Consider the following 19,555-nt stretch of genomic DNA (forward strand, 5'->3'; position numbering starts at 1 on the left):
TTGACTTACACACTTCAGAGCCTTTACTTAAAGGGGTTTGAATTATCATGGAAATGTAAACCTTTCCAATCAGAAGATTTAAAGTATGCACATTGTTCTAAATATATTACAAATAAATTACTGTTGCTTTCCTCTAAGCTCCAGACTGAAATAAATTAGCAGATGTTTTCATCTTCATTTAAAAGGTATGGTTTTTAATTAGACTCAGCTGTTAATTCAATTTTGGCTAGGGGAGGAGCTATGGAATAAGTTTACCTCATACAATGTTACCATTGTCTCCTTGTTTTATATCCTTTTAATGTATTGCTTTAATGGTTTAAAATTATATTTATTATATTATTATATTATATTAAAATTAAATTTATATTTAATATGTCATATTTATCAACTGGAATGTCCTTCCTATTTATAGCTAGGACCTGAAACAGAAGACACTCAGACTACATCCAGTATCTATGAAAGGGAAGAGGCAATTCAGATCGACTACAGCAGCCTAGCAGAAGACCTGAAGGTAGTCTCTTTGAAGTTATTAGAGATTAAGTTTTTATTTAAAATACTTTATTTGTTGAAATTATTTATTCTTCAACCTAGTCTCTAAATCACTGTTACTAAAACCACTGTTAAGCTTAAGTGCATGTGTATTTGCGTTTTGCTTTTGCAATCATACATAGTACTAATTGTATGGGATTTCTGGATAGATCAATTTCCCATATAACTAAATTTAATTTAAAGCTTTTCTAAACCATTAAAAATAGTGATAAAAAGTAAATATAACTGATTTTTTTCTTCCACCTTTACCTTCTGCATTACTTTCCAGCACTCTGTTTGTGTCAGAGGCTGGTTACAGAGCAAGGGAAGAATCTGTCACCACTGAAAATTGTTTGAAGACAGATTCACAATGAATTAATAGAGACATTTTCTTCACAAATGAAGTAGTGAAGCCAGCTAAACCTCCTTCTGTGTTATATTTTAACCTAGACTTCTAGGCTGAAGGGAATTTGTGTCTGTTTCTAAAGCTCTTTGTGGAACAATACTTAAGACCTTGTAAATTTATTCTGAGGACTAAGGTTCGGAGTGGAGTTTCATGTTTATTGTGTTTTTTAGTTAAAGCTATTGGGTGGGAGGGGGAATTCTTCCAGAAACCATGGGTGCTTGCTGTGTATGTTGAAACTTCTTGGAATAAAAGTAGATTTTACTGCTTTGGTGTTTTTACTTTTTTCCATTAGGACCTAGACACTGATAAAGATATACAGGATCATCTGAACCAGATGCAGCAGGAAATAAAATCTAAAGAGAGTACTTTAATGAAGACAGCTGCTCCAAACCTGAGAGCAGTAGAGAAACTACAGGTAGCTCGGGACAAGTTCCAAGAATCAAGAGATGGTAATGCTGAGTCTTTCTTATTAATCTATGAGAGTTTTTACCCTAACTGAAATTCCTCTTTCTGGGGTTGGTCCTGCTGCCTTTGCTTCTTTCAGGTATTAAGATACCTTTTATGTTCAAGGGTTCATCCTCAGTTGTCGTTATATGTAAACTGTTTATTAACATACTCTTAACTCTGCGGTAGTTTATTGAAATATGGTTTGAATGATTGGAAAGATATTTTGTTTGCTAAATGACATAAAATATTTTTACTTATTTTCTAAATAGTACTCACTTTAATAATAAAATTATTTATTTTTTTCTTCAATCGTTGAAGGAACAAATACATGTTGTCCAGAAGTCAGGTATGAGCATTGCTGCAGTTACTGTTTCCCTAAAAGAGCACTGCAGATTAAGAAAACCAAGGAGTTCTAAAGCTGCAAAAAGCAAATGCAGGTGCTGCTTAAGGGTGCCCAGCTTACAGAAGGAACTGGGAGAAGAATTTTATTCATTGCTCCAGACATAAAGCAGATTGAATACATCCCAGCTGTTCAGTTTTTGGGGTCTTCATTTGAAATCTGGAAGGAAATTCAAAATGTTGGTATACTCCTTGTATCTGCATTAGAATCTTTTTCTGCCATAAGTATTTTCCTTGATGCTTATTATGGTACACAACATATATTCATTCTGTGTATTTGCTCAGAGGCTTACTGTGGAGTAATTTCAGTAATCCTTTTTCATAGCTTTTGAGACCAGCAGGAAGGAAGCTAGAATACGCAGGCAAGAATTTGAACAAGTGAAAAGAAGGAGATACGAGCTGTTCAGCCGGTGCTTTGAGCATGCCTCTGTAGCTATCGACCAGATCTACAAGAAACTTTGTAGGAACAGTAGTGCTCAGGTGTGTCATGGACTTGCCTTCAAAGTTGACTTGGTGTTTTGCTATCTAGAATAAGAGAATTAGCCACACTTTTGGTTTCCAATGATGGTTTCAGTCCTGAAGAAGAAAATTACCCAAATACAGACTTAGAATTTTAGGGTCAGAGGAGGAATAGCTGCATTTGAAGCTCCTTATACCCTACTTAAATAGTTAAAAAAGATAAAGCATTCACAACTGTTTAATCTTTGCAAGTGTTCCAGTATTACTGCTGGAAATAAAGAGGAAACTCCCAAATGTTTTGGTTACATCAAATCATGAAGGTTGTTGAATGTTTAAAAACTCAGGCTTGAACTCTTTTCTGTCTTAAATGAGATTTTGTGTTTTCCTGTCAAAGTCAGATACTCAGTGAACATCTTAAGTATCTTTAAGTATATCCTTTCTGCATGTAGGTTGGACAGGATAATAAAGCATTTCCTTCTTCCTGATTACTGGGCACACACCTTCTCCCCTGGACCAAACACCAGTCAGATCTTGACTTTGCATCACTCTGAAACGAGTATTTTCCAGACGCATTGCCAAAAATAATTAGTTGGGTGCTTTCTTTCTGAGGTTTGGGATGCTGTGCCTTGAGTTGAGCCATAGTGGCAACAACCTGGTCAAGAGATTATCCTGTGATTAGCTGAGAAGCTAAAACCGCCTACTAGATACAAACATAGCAGCTGAAGGAAGCTGATCTGATTGTGCTGGGAGAGAAGTGATTGCTCTATGTGTTCTGGTTAGATAAAGAAAGGATTAGCTCTGAATTTTTCCATCAGAGGAGGTGGCCTAGGTTGTAGCTTGCTTTTTAAGGAACCTTAACTATTAACAGGAAATTGCCTTTAATATTTCTTAATATATTAATAACATTTATTAATAATGATTTACTGTCCAGTCTACAAAAGAGAAGCTTTGATCGATTAATTTAACTTCCAGAGATTCTGGACTCGGAGCATTCATGAACTGAATATATTGCTCAGTAGAATTTATTTCATCAGCACATTGTGTGCTAGGAATAATTCAAAAGAATCTACAGCCTAAGAAATTGCACATTGAGAGATTCACTCCTGGGTTTGACACCAGCTCTCTTCCATTCCTCTTCTGTGGAGAGAGAAATGTCTTTCCTTTCATATCTCGATGAGCAAAAATATATGTACCCTAGTAAGCTATAAGATGATTTTTTGCTAGTAGTGTCCAAACATCTGAAAACTTCCTCTTGCATAGATAGATGCAGTGGCACAGAACTGGGAACTGTGTTGCAAAATATTTGACATGCTTACAGTCTGAAAAGCGGTGTTACTACAATGATAGGCATTCTCTCAGCAGAGAAGGAGGGGAATATATGTGTACCTCAAACAAAACAAAGATCCTGCAAGCACTGTATCTTGCTTCCAGCACTGTTTACCACAGAAATTGTTTAAAATTGAAGTACGTGTAGTGGGTTGGGTTTTTTTTTTGTTTTTTCTCCCACTGTAAATATGAGAAGAGCCATTTGAAATGAGTGTCACATATGGAAATTTTATCTGTATCCACTTGTGTAGAAGGGAAGAGACTCAATTATTTTCTTGTTTCTTTTGTTAAATGGGAAACATAAACCACGTAGCAACAGGCTTATCCATCATCCTTTTTAATGGTTTCGTAAAATGGCCATTCCTTTAAGATAATGCTTTTAGTTTTTGAACCTGGGAACAAGGATACAAAGAGGAGAGAAAGCCTACCTATATTAAAATCTTTCTCCACCTCAAAGGAAGGTTTTGTAAAACTAATTTTCACCAAAAAAAAAAAAAAGTGTAATTTTGGAAGTAGATTTACCTCCAAACAAAAAAGAGAACTCTTTTGGAAGTCTAAATTTTTAGTAATTAAAAAATTAAAGTATTTATAGGAAAGGTGATAAAATCGGGCTTATTTAGTGATTGAGAGTTTGTAAATAACAAATATGTGGAGTTGCTCCCAAGGTGGTCTTGTTAATCGGCCTCCTGGCTCATGGTTCATTGAAAAAGGCGTATTTGGGGAATTCTATAATGCTGCTCTTCAGTCTAGATGAACAGGGGTTTCCTACTGTAGTACTGGTAGTTCCAACGCTACCTAAATCAGTATTTAAACCTAAAAAATACCATCTTGATAATTGTATAGCTGTCACTGTTAATAATGAAATATCTGTGTTTCCAGGCATTCCTTAGTCCTGAAAATCCTGAGGAGCCTTACCTGGAAGGCATTGGCTTTAACTGTGTGGCTCCAGGAAAACGCTTTATGCCAATGGACAGTTTGTCAGGAGGTGAAAAATCTGTGGCAGCCCTGGCTCTTGTGTTTGCTGTACACAGGTAAAAGTAATACTAGGCTTTTACTCAGCTATGTGGCTAAGTAAGCGGCAGGAAGGTAGTGTTATACTCACAAACCTGTTGGGAAAAAAATCTGCTAATAACATAGTTAGACATCATTGAAGTCCTTATTCTTTACTTGTCATTACTTCTTACCAAAATGCTATGATAAAGTAAGGGAAATCTGTAAAGTGCTTAGAATGTTCATTAACATTTTTTGCATCTAAATGCAAACTACTATCTTTTTTTCTACAGTTTTCGGCCAGCACCTTTCTTTGTTTTAGATGAGATAGATGCAGCCCTGGATAACACAAACATTGATAAAGTAAGTTGGTCCCTTTCACTTTATCTTTTCTATAAACAATATAGTGCTATCCTTTTGTATAAGGATGGCTACTTTTCATTATAGGTTGTTGGTGTAAAGAGATTGGTCACGCTGTCTTAACCTGTTTTAAAATATACTGAGTTTAGAGTAGGGCTAGATTTAAATTCAAAAATCTAAGTGTGTACTTAGTTCCCAAGCTTTGAAGTTGAGAAAAATGGGTCAGGAGTCTGGAGGCATGCCACGTTGTGCCATGTGTGGTACAGTCTGACAGGAAGGTCACAGGTGAAGTGCTGGTGGGTTGGTTCAGTTGGAATCTTTAAGGCCTTTGAGTTCCCTCTACCTCTAAGAAGTATTAAAGAGTGTATGTGCCTGTTGGAATCAAGTCATTCTATCACTGAAGTATTGCTCTTATCTAATTGGCCAACTACACATTAAAACCAGTGGGGAGCTATCATTCCCATTGGTTTGGCCACATGAATTCTTGCTTGCTTAAAATACCTTTCTGTCCTCCTCTTAATTTCTCTTCCTCTTTTTGCTAACAACTATTCACTGCAACAAAGCATTATGATAGAATAGAAATGGTACATTGGCAAGTTGTATGTTTATAAGATGTATATCCAAGAAAATAAAGCACATCAATGCAGAAGTTTTAAGTATTTTAAGTTCTGGTCTAATGTATATTTAGAAAAGTACCATCTATAAATAATACTTCATGGCCAAAGAGCAGTTAAGCTTGGATTATATTACATATCAGGGTTAACCCTGAAATTGCCTTAGTACTGTCTGTATAAGGCCTTTCATTGAGTCCTTGGGGCCCAGCTAACCTGCTTCCTGCTTTCAGGTTGAATTGTGCTTTTGCCTGTTCTGTGATCATCCTGGCTAGAGCCACTCATCCACACCAGCTGCACCACCCTGGGTGGTGCTTGGATTACTGTCCTTCTGCAGTCCTCTGCCCTGGCCAGGTGCAGTGCAGAGGGGCTGGGGCAGAATGACAAACAGAGCTGCTCTTTTCCTATCAACAGTGTGTGATACAGGTAGTAATGTGCTTGGAGAGCAGCTGCGCTCTCTCCATGCAGGAGATGTTGACAGAACATCTGTTTCCTAGAAAATTCCTTGAATTGGCTTCAGTGCTTATCTAGGGATTCTTATAAAGAGAATCACGTTATTATTTGAGCATGTGTGATAAGTGTTTTAAGTTGCAGAATGAGCAAAAGCAAAATTGCCATGATCTGCAGGTATAATTAATTTTTCCCTGCGTCTGGAGTCTTTCATATCTTGTTCCTTATCTCTGAGATACAGTTGTTAGTGGAAAGTACCAGAGCCTTCAGACAGAGGAATTAAATACTGCAAGTGAGCAAAAAGGATGCATGGTGTATATGTTGCTAGTACTCACTGGTATCCAGGTTTTATGAATCACAGAATGGTATGGGTTGGAAAGGACCTTGAAGATCATCCAGTTCCAGCCACCCTGCCACAGGTGGCTCAAAGCCCCATCCAGCCTGGTCCTGAACACTGCCAGGGATGGGGCATTCACAACTTCCTGAGTCTTTTTCTGCCCATTCTTACAGTTTATATTGAAGCAGATCTCCAATAATTTACTTGTTATTGCACTGTAAAATGCATGTGAATTATGTAACTCCCTAAAGAAAGTGCTTCCATTAAGAAAATGATTTCTATATCACATCAATATAACAGTGCAGGCAAAAGTTGCATTAAAAATGTACAGGTTTTCCTTCATTCAGCATTTAATTTATATTGTGGGACACTGCCTTATTCAGTCATCAATTTATCAGTTCATGTTTGTCCTTTATTTTGCAGGTAATTGAAAAAAATGATGCTGTATGCAGTGAACTAATACATATTGAGGACCTTAGTATACTGCCAGTAACAATCTTTTCACGCTTTTTTTTTTTCCTGTTCAGGAATTTCCACCTTTCTTTATTGTTCTGTGAAGTGCAATATTTTGCATTGACACTGGCCTTTTTCTGTACCTTTACTCATTGGAGTGAATGGTTATTTTCTTGAGCATTTTCACAAAGCAAATGTGAGGGGTTGTCTTAGGAACATACAAAGTGTCTGTTGTAAGACTATTTTATTTCTCATTTTATCCTGCTTCCTAACTGAGTTACTGAATTCTGGAGCTAATGTAGTTTAGTTCTTCCTTCATCATTCCCTAATTACAGCATGGTTTTAAGTCTGCCAGAGCTAACTTACTGAAATATTTGGCTTCTTCCCAAAGGTATCAAGTTTCATTAGAGAGCAGGCACATGAGCAGTTACAAATGATAGTTATTTCTCTAAAGGAAGAGTTTTATTCCAAAGCAGACGCATTGATTGGAGTGTGTCCAGAGGTAACAATTAATTATTACCAACTTTTGTTAAATAATACACACTGAAGTACTGATTTACACTTTGTTACTACAGTGAATCATGTATGTAGTTGTGTCGCTGGATCTGAACTACCGTATGTTCAGAAATAAATGCAGGTGCTGGCTTGATGTAAAGATCGTTTTGATAACTCAAGCTTGTTATTGCATCTCACAGTAATTTATGAAATGCTTTTTTCGAATGACAGAAGTGTTTTCAATTGTATGATCTTTCCTCCTTTTAGCACGATGACATTATGGTCAGTCGAGTCCTGACTTTGGATCTTACAGAGTATGCAGACACTGATGACCAGGAAGGAACAGAGATGCACAAACACAGTTCAGTATAAGGTGTGGATGATTGCGCAGCCAGGTGACAACAACTGTGTTTACAGGTGCCTGTTACAAAGCTGAATCTGCATGTGGCCGTTAGAGGTTGTTAGACAAACTTTTCCCTTTCAAATGAAGCAGTTTTCTAGAATGCTGAAGTAACTGTTATTCATTGATACAGTTCTGTTAACAATAGAGTGCCAGATGTTGTTCCTGAAGTGCAGGTAAGCCTCTCGCTTTTCTGATGAACAGTAACCTGCTTAGCCGTATCCCCAGTGCACTGCTTAGACACACACTACCACTGGTCAAGACCTTTTGCAGTCTGGCTTTTCTGTACTGAAGCTCCATCCATTTGCCTTCAGATAGGATTATTTTCTGTTTCTTAAAACAAGTTACTGTAATCTGCCCATTATCTCAGGTTATTCCTGTTCTGGCCAGTAAGACTTCAGTCTTCTGCTGCAACCCTATGAAAATACTAGTTACTTTACAAAAGCACATAATACATCTCTATAAGCAGTATGCAGCCTGGAGATATTTCACCTGTGAGGTATTTCACTCCACCCAAAAGTGGAAGGAATAAAACAGCCTTAGAAAAAAAGTCTGTTGGTTTGCAGTTAAGACTGTTATTACCTAGTTATCCCAGTGAAGCCCAGTTTATTTTGATGGCCATGCTTCATCCAGGGAGCCAAGTTAATGAAGTTGGTTGTGGAACACTGAGAGAGGCTGAATCCCTTCATCTGGCTTATGTTTCACCTCAGTGTATGCTGAAGAGCTTCATTTGGTTTATGGTTGTTCATAATTAGATCTTATGTTCATATACTAGCTTCCTTGTGTATAAGCAGTACAGCAGACATCTACTTTGTAATGTACCACTGATACTGTGCTTGTTGCACACAACTGGTGTCTGGTCAGGTGGGGTTGCTGCATAGAAAGGAATGATGTGAGCAGTAATAATGTTCCTCTGGGAATGTTTCAACAATGTAAGTGTGCCCACTTATATTGTAGACAGATGTATGTCAAATAGTAATGTTACTGCCATAGTCTATTAAATAAAATTTGCTTTGTAAGTCATGAGTTAGCATCAGCCCCTTAATTCAGGCTCCATTGACAAATGTGGAAATACTTATAGTAGTCGGAAGGATGAACAGAAGAGCAGCCTCTAGTGATACTTCAGAACTCTTCAAGCTACATCAGACACTGTATTTCAAATACTGAAGTTTGGGTTGGTTTGTGCTTATTTAACCATTTGCTGAAATAGGAAAATACAGCAAAGAATTGAATGGTCTGAAGAATGGTGAAAGGTACATCTTAGCTACTATACAGCAGTGGTCTATTTAGCTTTAAGTATTTTATTAAGGGAGTATATGCCATCATCAGAAATGTCTTATCACCATCATTACACAGGATAAGAAATGGTCAACAAGTGGGGTTTTTTTTTCAGTAAATGTCTTCCATTTATATATATATATATATTTTTTTTATTTTATTTTTTTTTAAAGAGCCACCCCCAGTAGAATTGGCAAAGATGGTTTAACATACCACTTTGTACAGTTAGCTCTTTCACAGTGCTGAGGTAATAGTAACAGGGCCTTGAACAAGTTACTCTTTAATTTAACCGGTAAATGGAACAGCCAAGTTTCAAGGTCTGTCCCTTTTGACTGTATTTTAAACCCTGAAGTAGCTACAAAGCAGTCCCATCCCTAAGATTCTTTGATGGTGGAGGAAACCAAAACCAGGCACTCCTACATTCTTATGGTGTACGTTAGGAATTAAAATAACCCATTTACTTACGCATCATCTACTTTTCAGCATACAAGTAAGTGGCACTTGGGTCAGGGGAAGCTGTTGTACAAGTCTCAGTGCAGCAGTGACTGCAGTGACAGAACTGCCAATGCTAGGCATAAGCTGCCCTCACCAAAGGAGGGAATGTGATTTCCTACCCTGGGTCTGACTGCAGGCACAGGATAAGGAGTTACGTAGGCATAAATAACTGCAGTAATCAGTGTCATAAATAGCTCATCTGATTCATTTTGCTGCAACTTGAAGCAACAGTTTGTGTTCTGAGTTGATCCATCAGCATTCAAAATAGCATGACTATCACTTCTCAAAAACGCACATTCATGTTGACTAGATAAGCAAATTGTAGAGGTGAGAGTCTTTTAGTGCTGCCACTAAAAGACTTCACTTTCAGAAGGAATGTATGCATAAATACAGTCTCTCAAAGGGAAAGGATGAGTGTGGTCTATATTCAGGCTGGTCTTGCTTTTGATTTTTACCTTAAAAAAAAAAAAAAAAACACAGATCAAGCCTTGAGAACTGATACTTGATATCCTTAGCAATTGCACCGCATATAAAAAGCCAAGTATGGGTTTAGGAGAGAGGAATACAGCGTTCATGCGCTATGTCAGATCACTTTTCTTGGCATAATGTCTTCAGGTCTTTACCTCCTTCAGAACAGGCACAAAACCCCACACACCACAAAAACTTGACCCATCTCAGTAATTAGTCCAGAAAGAAGCATGCACCTTACTTCTAAGCTCTTCATTCTGTACACATACATACTAGAGAACAAGCAGAAGGTGTTTTTGTGACCGGGGAGTAAAGAGTTGACATACCATGATTCAGACAGAAGGGTCATGTGACAGACTCGCCACTTCTCCTCCCTGTACCTCGTCATTTTGGTGTGATGTGACCTCAGCAGGCGTAACAGATCAAATCCATGGGGAACATAAGCACAGATACCTGATTGAATCAACCCTCCAGGACTGCCAGATACAAATGTGTCAGTGTCAAAACAATATGGCCCTGAAGATGCTCTCGTGCAGACACTGAGGTAAGAGGCAGCTTAGAAAATCCAAGATGATTACCAGTGTTGGCAACTGGGTTGGTAATTTTATCATTTTAGTGCTGAGACAATTCAGTGGTATGTGAAGTAACACCACCTTAGAAAAAAACCCCAAACAGTTAATGTGGTGCTCAATGATTGGAGTAGTTAAAATTAGGTAAAACTTGCATACTAGAAATTGTATCCAGATACATACTTACAGACTAACTGGATTTAATTCTACTGCATTGAGACTATCCATTATCTGCTTGCTGAAAGAATTGGCAGCATACTGTTTGGATTTAAACTATTTCCATAGAAACCCACTGCAAACAAGTCAGCCCCTGTTTATATGTATGTCATATGTCCTTGCTGGTACATTACTATTGCATCCTTTTCTCCCTGTATGATCTCAACATGCTGACAAAAGCAAACAAATACTCATAGGAAAGGTGTACAATACGCAAGTTATCATGACACGAGTTCTATAACTGTGACACAACACTTCTGATGGCTTGGGAAGCTGCATCAAAGCTTGTAAGCAGCCTTGTGCTGACAGAGCCCTGAGGAGTTCAACCTCCAGCTGCCTAACTGCTATTCAGCTGATGAGAACAGAAAGCCCTTCACTTTAAAGGCAACTAGAGGAGAGTTGTGGGTATGACACAAGTAATTTCTGAGAGATTCAAATGTTACCTCTGTTGAGGCTTCACTAAGAGCTTGGTCCAAGTGGCTTGAAGCACAGGCAGAGAAAACTTGCAGCTGCTTCTGGAACAGTTTTAGTAGTGTGGAAGTGCCCACAGGGCAACTCGTGTCACTCTCAATCTTTACATATGCAACACGTTTACAGCTCTAAAAAAGAAAAGGCTACAATGCACAGTTTTTATTCCACTTAAAACCATGGAAATTCTCAGCTCAAAGCTTTCTAAGCAGCAGATGTAAAACTGTAACTTGACAATTAATTACTGATTTTCAGTCCACTGGGCTTGCCAAACACCATTTCAAATGAATTTTTGAAAACAGGACTGTCCAATCATTTACCTAATACACGTCTGATGGAAAGTAAGCACAACTGTTTCAAAGAGACAGGTCACAGTATTTCAAAGAAACAAATTTCTGGATTTCGGGGAAAAGCAGTCATATTTATTCTCATATGTTTTCACTTTAGGAGACCAACCATAAGAACATTTGTGCTTGTTCAGATCAAGGGTTCATCCTGCCCACTGTTCAGGTGTTGCTGACCACAGATGACTCTCCGAGGTGTATTTGGTTCCACGTCAGTATTCACCACACAAGCTAGCACAACAACTGTTGAGAAAGTCTGGCCTTTATGGTTACTTTGCAAAGAAGTGAAAATGCATTTAAATCGTACAGTGATGTCACTGTACCAGTCAAGGATTTAGTAACACCCTTGACTTGCAAAACTACAGATTTCCGATTCCTGTTAATCTGGTAATATGGATGTAATATGGAAATAACACCTCTTATTTCACAATCCTCTGAAACCATCTAGCTGAAACCGTAATGTTTTACATGAAATGGCCTTAGCCAAAGCAATTAATAGACATGTAGATAAGGTTGCTAGCTAATGCCTACACAGGATGCATTGCTGAGAATCCCCATGCCCTCCTGCTACATTCAGCACAAACTGGTTCAGTTTACAAAGTGCTTAACCAACTATGAAGCACTCAGTGGAGAAACTTACTGCTGGATTTCTGGGATTCAAGGTTTCAAGCATGATGTTCTTCTCGTATCCAATTTTTAGGGATGTATTTCCACTGTATTCTCAGAGTTTCCTTAAGAGTCACTTTTGTATAACCTTTGTAACATAAGTTACCTGGATTTCTGTTCAATTGTTGATCATTCTGATGAATCCAAGTAAAACAAGTCTAATTCTTAATGCTTCTACCTTTAAAAAGGCCAAAATTAAGCCCAGATGTATTACTGTTGGCATTTTCTATTTATTTTTATCAAGTATTTTAAAATTGAGACTCTGTATGTCATATCCCAGTTAAGGGAAACACTAACAGAAACCAAGCTGACAAAAGTATGAGTGTAAACCTACAACAGCTCCATTTAAGCTCCATTTAAGACAATTGACATTTTTAAGCTAATGGAGATAGGTTATCCATGTAGCTGAGAAATACTTGTGTCTTTATTCAAGATAAAAATTGTTGTACCCACTAAAAATTAATTTTAAGCAGATTAATGCATTTCTTGAATTCATTTTTGATTCGACCATATTTGTGGAAGACAGACTTCTGCAACACTTGATGGTGAGAGGCCCTGTGGCAGCAACCTGGCTGCTCCACCTGACCACATAACATGAGTTTTTTCTTTGCAAGTATTTTAAATAAAACCTTATTTCTGTATCATCTCTACTGTCTTATGTCTAAAGCACAAGAAGGACTGCATCTTGGCAAGAGAACCTGGCTACAACGTTTGGCTACTTAGAAATCCCAAGTTTCATATTACATTAATTATTTGGATTAGTTTTTATGAGGATGTATTTTTTGTTTAGCTTTGAACCGTATCTTAGTTTGTGGTTGTGGACATTGCAGGCTGTAGACCCTAATCCCTCAAATAAGAATTCTGCCAGACCCTGCAGCGTGTAAGCCCACTTACCAACTCTCAGGTTCACATGCTAGAACCTAGTTTGGAAGCAAGAGGCCTATGGTTGGAGACTGGAGAGAAACAAAAAACAAAAAAGAAAACTATCACCCTGTGACAGAGGTTCATCAGCATATAGGGTTTTTTTGAGGAAAACAACAGATCTCTTCTGCAGATGCACCCAGAATGTCTTCTCAAGTAGAAAAAGCTTTCCTTATCTTCTCCATGCTCCCTTCCTTCACCAACAGTATCCTACAAAGATGCTCCACCATCATCTGAAGAATGTCAGCACATTCAAAATTCAGAACAATAACCTATCTAGAGCAAATCACTTCAAAATCTAGAGAACAAGATTCCTTTATATATGAAAAGTTATTAAGTTGCTTTCTGGCAGCAGGAGCTGTGCAAATAAGTGGCAGCAAGTATCATTTAGTAATGGCTAAATGGCTACAGATGATCGAGTTCGAATCTCTCCATCCCTTTGAATACTGAGCGACTGTGACTCGTCTTGAATATTCCCTTATTAGGTACAATAAACATTCAATAAACATTCTTCAGTGAGCATGCCTAGAAAAAACAGGTCTGGGGCACCAGCGTTCAGCACTGGTTTCCTTTTAAGGCACACTGGGCTAACAAAAGATGTGTGCACTAGCTTTTCAAACCTTTCCTTGTGGCAGCCTGGAAATCATAGAATCACAGAATGGGTTGGGTAGGAAAGGACCTTAAGATCACCTAGTTCCAATCCCCCTGCTATGGGCACGGATTCATCACACAAGACCGTGTTACCCAAGGCTCTGGCCCCACTGTAATCCAGGAATGCCTGGAGGCACTGAATGGGAGCTGGGACTGTACTCCAAACACAGGAAGTTCAGACCAAATTCTAATTGCATATTTTTCTTCCTGGTCAAGAAAATTTTATTTCAGCATCCACCCATGAAATAACAGCTCTTTTCACTGACTGAAACGTCAAGTCAGCTCAAAGCGCTGAATAAAACGGTTTTCCCAGACGGTTTAATACAAGGAAACACCCCAGAAAGTTCAATATGAAGGAAGCGCCAGGCAAAGGTAAAACCACTTTCCCCCATCCGTCCCACGCCGGACGCTCTCTGGAACCAGACAGCGGCACCGACGGTCCGTACCAGCAACCCAGACCTGGTGCGGCCGGCGCTGCGGGACCATCCCCTCCCACAGCTTTTCCCACCGGCTGGGAAACAGCTGCCCCGGAGCAGGAGTCCGCCCGGGAACGGTTCCCGCCCGTTGATCTGCTCGTACAAATGAGTCCGCTGGGAGTCTCTATAGAACAGAAGAACCTCCTCTCGGCTCCAGGAGAAAGGGAGCCCATAAACTTGAAGATCAGTGGTGGTAGTGCTGTGAAAACAGCTGACAGCATTCAAGTGACAAATTACTATTAGGGTAAGGAGAAAGCAGAACAAAGCTCACATGAAAAGATAAATAAGCAGCAAAAAGAGACTGCAGTTACCTTCTGTGGCTCTACAGTACGCTGGGCTTGGTTGCCTGGATTGATGGAGGCATGATCAGGGGCTAATGGTGTGACTTGCAGTGACAGCAGGGCAGCCCTTTACTTGCAATTCACTTTTGAGAGCAAATAACCAAAGCTCTCTTCTTCAAAGTGCTTCTCTTTTTGGTTTGGGGTTTTGGTTTGGTTGGGTGGGGTTTTTTGGGTTTTTTTTGGGTTTTTTTATTTTTGGGGGGGGGGTTGTTTGTTTGGTTGGGATTTTTTTTTTGGGGGGGGAGGGAGGAGGGTTGTTAGTTTTTAATCTCTTTTAATTGCTTACACCCAAATTCCAGTTGCAAAACTGTGTTGCAAATGCACCATTCTCTGATATTAATCTCTTAACTGGGGTTTTCAAAACTACTCATGGTACTGTCTTACAGACTTTTGAAGACTTGAAGTTCTTATTGGCATAACAGGTTGCCCAGAGAAGCTGTGGCTGCCCCTATCCCTGGCAGCGTTCAAGGCCAGGTTGGACAGGGTTTGGAGTAACCTGGTCTTGTGGAAGATGTCCCCCCTGCCCATGGCAGAGGGGATGGAACAAGATGATATTAAGATCCCTTCCAATCCAAAACATTATATGATTTTGCATATTTCTAAGCTTCCCAAACACAGATCTTAAAAGATTTTCTTGTTTTCTCTGGTCAGTCACTTCAATTGGTTTGGGATGCAGTCAGTATTCACAGGTTTTGCATGCCTGAATGGTAGATTTGACTGTTCTTTTTTGTTCATTAAATGTTAGTGTTGTATCGACATAACAGTATAGTTTCATAAAAAAGAGTTAAATAAAAAAAAATTAAATAAAAGAATTTTGGTGAGGATGGCCAGTTTTGCAGATAAAACAAAACCCCACTGTTTTTACTCCATATTCGCTATTAGTTTTGGCAGGAATAGTTGTGCTGGCTGCGCTGACTTCACGAACTTCCAATTTGCATATGAACATCGTCTCCTTGTGAACTGTCCATGTAATACTGCCTAAGACATCTCTTGTCATTTTGTCATATTTTCTTACATTACTATATTGCAGTGTCCCTTAGAACACTTCACAAGGATTTGGAGGCTTATAGTGATAAGGAAGATGGAGAATAGGATTAGAGAGAATGGGAAAGGAGATAAAAAAACGTAACTCACCTGAAACCCAAAGTCTGGTTGAGTTAGCGAAGCTCTGCGATGCTTTTAGCTCTTTGCCTTGCACCCTTCGCTCCTGCCAGTCAGTCAGCTAGGTATTTCATTCAGGGTTTACTAAACCTGAAGGTCAAAGATGTTTTAGAAGCAGCAGATGATATTCTTCTAGTTAAGCCCCAGTAGCTATGTGTGAAATCCAGCTTGGAATGCCATTTGACACTGCGTTGTAATAGCATTAGAATGTATTACCAAATAATTTGCTGAATAACTCATAATATTTTTTCAGCTGTAGATAGGAGTCACAAAGACTTGCTAAATATTTTCCTGTGCCTGAGACTCAAGGTCAGACCCATCCTGTAGATTTACAGTACTTAATACCCTTCCTTGTTTCACACAGATTTAAAAAGTCGTATGAGAGGAAACATTTGTGAGGAAAGGCCCTTGAAAGCTTTTCCATTTCTCAGTCTGAATCAATTCCTCTGCTAAATGTTATTACCTTTTCCTAGAAGTCTTGCTTCTTCTATATCCTTAGACTACAACAACTATTATTTTAAAACCCCAACAGTGTTCCCAATAATAATAAATTACATAAGCTCTGGATTCTTTTCTGAGGGGTTAGGAAAGTCACTAAGGACAAAGAATGTCATCACTTGCCAATCAAATAAGGTACAAAAGTAACCATATAAAATACAATCAAAAAGGAGGTTTGCCATGCTCTTCCAAACATACAACAAGAGGTAACAACATTATTTTCTATTATATTTCCTTGTATTTCAAATATATATGAAAGAGACAAGCAAAAACCATTACAAGAAAAGCATCATAAAGTTTGGTAACAAAAGTGGCAGCGAGAGGAAGATGCTGCAGTGTGTTGAAACCTGCAAGCTCTGAAATAGGAAGGAGTTTCTTTCAAGAAGGAATAAAGAAAGGCAAGTACTGTTGCTACAGTTAAAAATATAATCATTACAGAATCTTACTGCTTATTCAACCTGAGATTTCTCTTTCACATTATAGGAAGTTAAGAATTTTTTCTTAAGTGTTAAGTTACTAAACAATAAGTTAATTTGGTTGTTTATTTTGGGCTTTCTTGCAGACTTTGGAAATACTACTCAAAGTGATGTAATCAGGATAAGAAATGCAGCTGGTGGGTTTTGGCTGAAAGGGGCAACACATCTGATTTATTAGTCTGTGCTTCTATGCACGGAGATGTGATGTTGATTTACTATTCACATCTTGCTTTTTTAATAAGTTATGATAAAGTAAATATAAAGTAAATCCTAGTTTACGTTATGCCAGAACCTGCTGGTTTGAAGGAAAGCAAGTAAAACTGGTAATGAAAGTTTATTGGGCTTGCTGAAAAGTATCTTAAAGATACTAATTTCTTCATTTTTTTCATAGCAGGAAGCTGATTTGCACTGTCAATTGAGATAAAATTCCTTCTACATGAACAGTGGAACTTCTAGTTACGCCTTGATAGGCGATTACTTCTTTCTACCTTGGAGTTGACTGGATCTTACTAATTTGTCATCTTTGTAAACAGAATAGTTTATAAAATGTCTTGAAGAACAAAGATACTATCAGAAATTCAAAGTATGTTTTCAAAGGCTAGTGTCAGTTCACTTAGAGTTTACCTATGATTGAATGTCGAGATTAGTTTTCAAGGGCAACCTTTGACTTCCAGTACTGTTTGTGTATAAGCCCTGCAGAGTGACATGATCTATAAAATGATTTGGTATGTAACTGCAGGTGTACTCTAGAGATTCTTTTTAAAACTGCCAAATGACAAGCACAACTTCAGTGACAGGTACCAACAAGGCCTCTCCCTACTTACAAGATCGTTAACTACAGGCAAGTTCTGCATTACCTTGTGGCCGCCTCCCACACCATCAGAATTGCAGTCAGTATTCTTCCTTGTGTAAAATTTCTTGCTGCTCTCAGTGACGCAGGGAAGGGATGATAAGCTACAGCTTGTCAGGAAATTTTCTGAGGTCTCTTTTGCACAGTAGTATAAGATTTAATAGTATAATAGTTAATAATTAATAAATATTATTTGATAAATAATATTTAGTAGGAAGATTTTAAAGGTTTCAGTAACATATTTTACTCTACACAGAACACAGGACAAAATGCCAGATTAGAAATTATAGTATGCTCCCTTTTCGGATTAAATACAACCTGTTCAATCCATTAACCATGGCTTTTTTTGCTTTTCCCCACAATAAATTATTCCAATAATTAACAGTTATTACATTATTACTGAAATAATATAAATAAATTAACATAATCCCCTTTTTTCCGGTAATAAAAATCCATTTTCCTATAATGAAAGTTCATACAAATAAAATGGTTTTATAAATAAAATCCAAGCAAGATTACCATCAGTAAGAGCGTATTCATTTCTGTATAGGCAAATGTGGAAAAATACATATTAAAAAGGTTAAATGATGTGGGAAATTAGCTCTGTTAGCTGCAGACTTTCTGACCTTGAATTTAGTTTGAACTGTTCATAACAAAGTCTGAATATATGAGTTTGCTCTGAAAAACTAAGGAGTTGCCTTTTGCATCTCTCTGACCAAAAAAAAATCCAAACCAAAACCCAACAAAACAAAGGAGCTCTGTCACAAGGTCCTGTTCTGTTGCTGTTCTGAACAGCAACAATGTGTGAAGCAGCATGAAAGGGAGATAAGCCATTTTGAAGGAGAGGCAGAACTGTACTGGAGGAAAGAAGATAAACAAAACCAAAGAGAAGACACTAAAAAGAAGGGGGGGGGGGGGGACGACAAGAGAGAAAAGGTAAAATTAAATGAAACATTATAAAGACTGGAAGGAATGAATTTAAATCAAGCATATTACTATGAAGAATGGGCAGAGAGGAAACCAGACAGGAAGGTGCAAATACTCACATTATACCTTTTTCCCCAGTTCTCTTCCCCATCCCACTGTGGAGAAGCGAGCCAGTGGCTGCCCAGCACTTAGCTGCTGGCTGGGGTGAAAGCGTGACGGGTATAGATGAGGTTATGTGTATTTGTAGTTCATGTGAAGTCAGGATCAAGTCTACAAGGGAAGCTGCAAATGTAGCACTTAAGTCCAGGGGTGTAAGCCAAATGAAATCTTACTTAAGCAGCAATGTTCTTTGTATCCAGCCAGCTGCTATGCCTTGTATACTGAAGTATGCCTAAAGGGAAATGAGGCATTATAGAACATTTACATTATGTTTGCTTAGATTAATATCACCAACAGATGAGAACCATATTATATATCATATATGATTTTTGGTGTGAGATCTCAGTTACAGATCTTACTTAACGCATGTTGTAACACAGTTTTTCACTATAATGTATGCTATCATTCCAATAAAGATTATAGATCCTGGCCGAGGAATATTAGAATACTTACCTTCTATTTTTTCATCTGGGAATTTGGGCCTTCATGCAGAAACTCACAAGAAAGAAGACATTCATGTAGGATTATCATAGCAATGCCTTCAGGCCTCAGCTTTAGCTATTTGAATACTGTGTAACCCATAAATGCTTGAAAAGTTATATTATGAAGGTCCCGCATTTACAGAAGAAAGAACAAAAGCTATATGGTTACTTTTGAGTTTTAATATTTTACTAGAATGTACTACAATAGGAAATTTCTGTAAGAAATTTTCCATGTATTTTTTTATGTGCATTGAAGTTTCTTTAACTAGGTGAGGCATAAAAGTTTCCAGAATCTCCAGTTTTACTTGATTTACTGTGCAAGTTATCAACTTCAGTACTGACTCACTTTGCAATACGACTCTCTCCGGAATTCCTCATTCTTACGAAGAGACACCTTGAACTGGGTTTATTCTGCTAATGCAATCTTAATTATAGAAGTTGCTAGTTA

General features: G+C 38.1%; 1 protein-coding gene and 1 long non-coding RNA gene across 4 annotated transcripts in view; one reads left to right on the forward strand and one right to left on the reverse strand.

Annotated features, from left to right (window-relative positions):
• SMC1B (structural maintenance of chromosomes 1B) overlaps nucleotides 1-8,663 on the forward strand; it is a 35,971-nt gene extending 27,308 nt beyond the window's left edge. For 2 of the 3 annotated variants that reach the window (XM_061358891.1, XM_061358903.1), the window contains 8 exons: nucleotides 413-511; nucleotides 1,227-1,383; nucleotides 2,106-2,260; nucleotides 4,445-4,596; nucleotides 4,849-4,918; nucleotides 6,737-6,802; nucleotides 7,158-7,268; nucleotides 7,529-8,663. In XM_061358891.1, the coding sequence (XP_061214875.1) occupies nucleotides 413-511; nucleotides 1,227-1,383; nucleotides 2,106-2,260; nucleotides 4,445-4,596; nucleotides 4,849-4,918; nucleotides 6,737-6,802; nucleotides 7,158-7,268; nucleotides 7,529-7,633 (915 nt within the window). In that variant the 3' untranslated portion in view covers nucleotides 7,634-8,663. The remainder of the gene's footprint in view (nucleotides 1-412; nucleotides 512-1,226; nucleotides 1,384-2,105; nucleotides 2,261-4,444; nucleotides 4,597-4,848; nucleotides 4,919-6,736; nucleotides 6,803-7,157; nucleotides 7,269-7,528) is intronic. The other variant, XM_061358898.1, reaches the window with a different exon arrangement.
• Nucleotides 8,664-8,681: 18 nt separating this feature from the next.
• Nucleotides 8,682-16,407, reverse strand: LOC133215154 (uncharacterized). The gene is made up of 3 exons (XR_009726326.1): nucleotides 15,689-16,407; nucleotides 10,356-10,555; nucleotides 8,682-8,862 (listed from the first exon to the last, which is right to left on the reverse strand). It is a non-coding gene; the product is annotated as an uncharacterized LOC133215154 (long non-coding RNA).
• Between the last annotated feature and the right edge of the window lie 3,148 nt (nucleotides 16,408-19,555).

This window comes from Neopsephotus bourkii, unplaced genomic scaffold (assembly GCF_033783945.1).
Source record: "Neopsephotus bourkii isolate Nb327-2 ecotype Australia unplaced genomic scaffold, CSIRO-AGI_Nbou_v1 NB_107, whole genome shotgun sequence".
NCBI lineage: Eukaryota > Metazoa > Chordata > Aves > Psittaciformes > Psittacidae > Neopsephotus > Neopsephotus bourkii.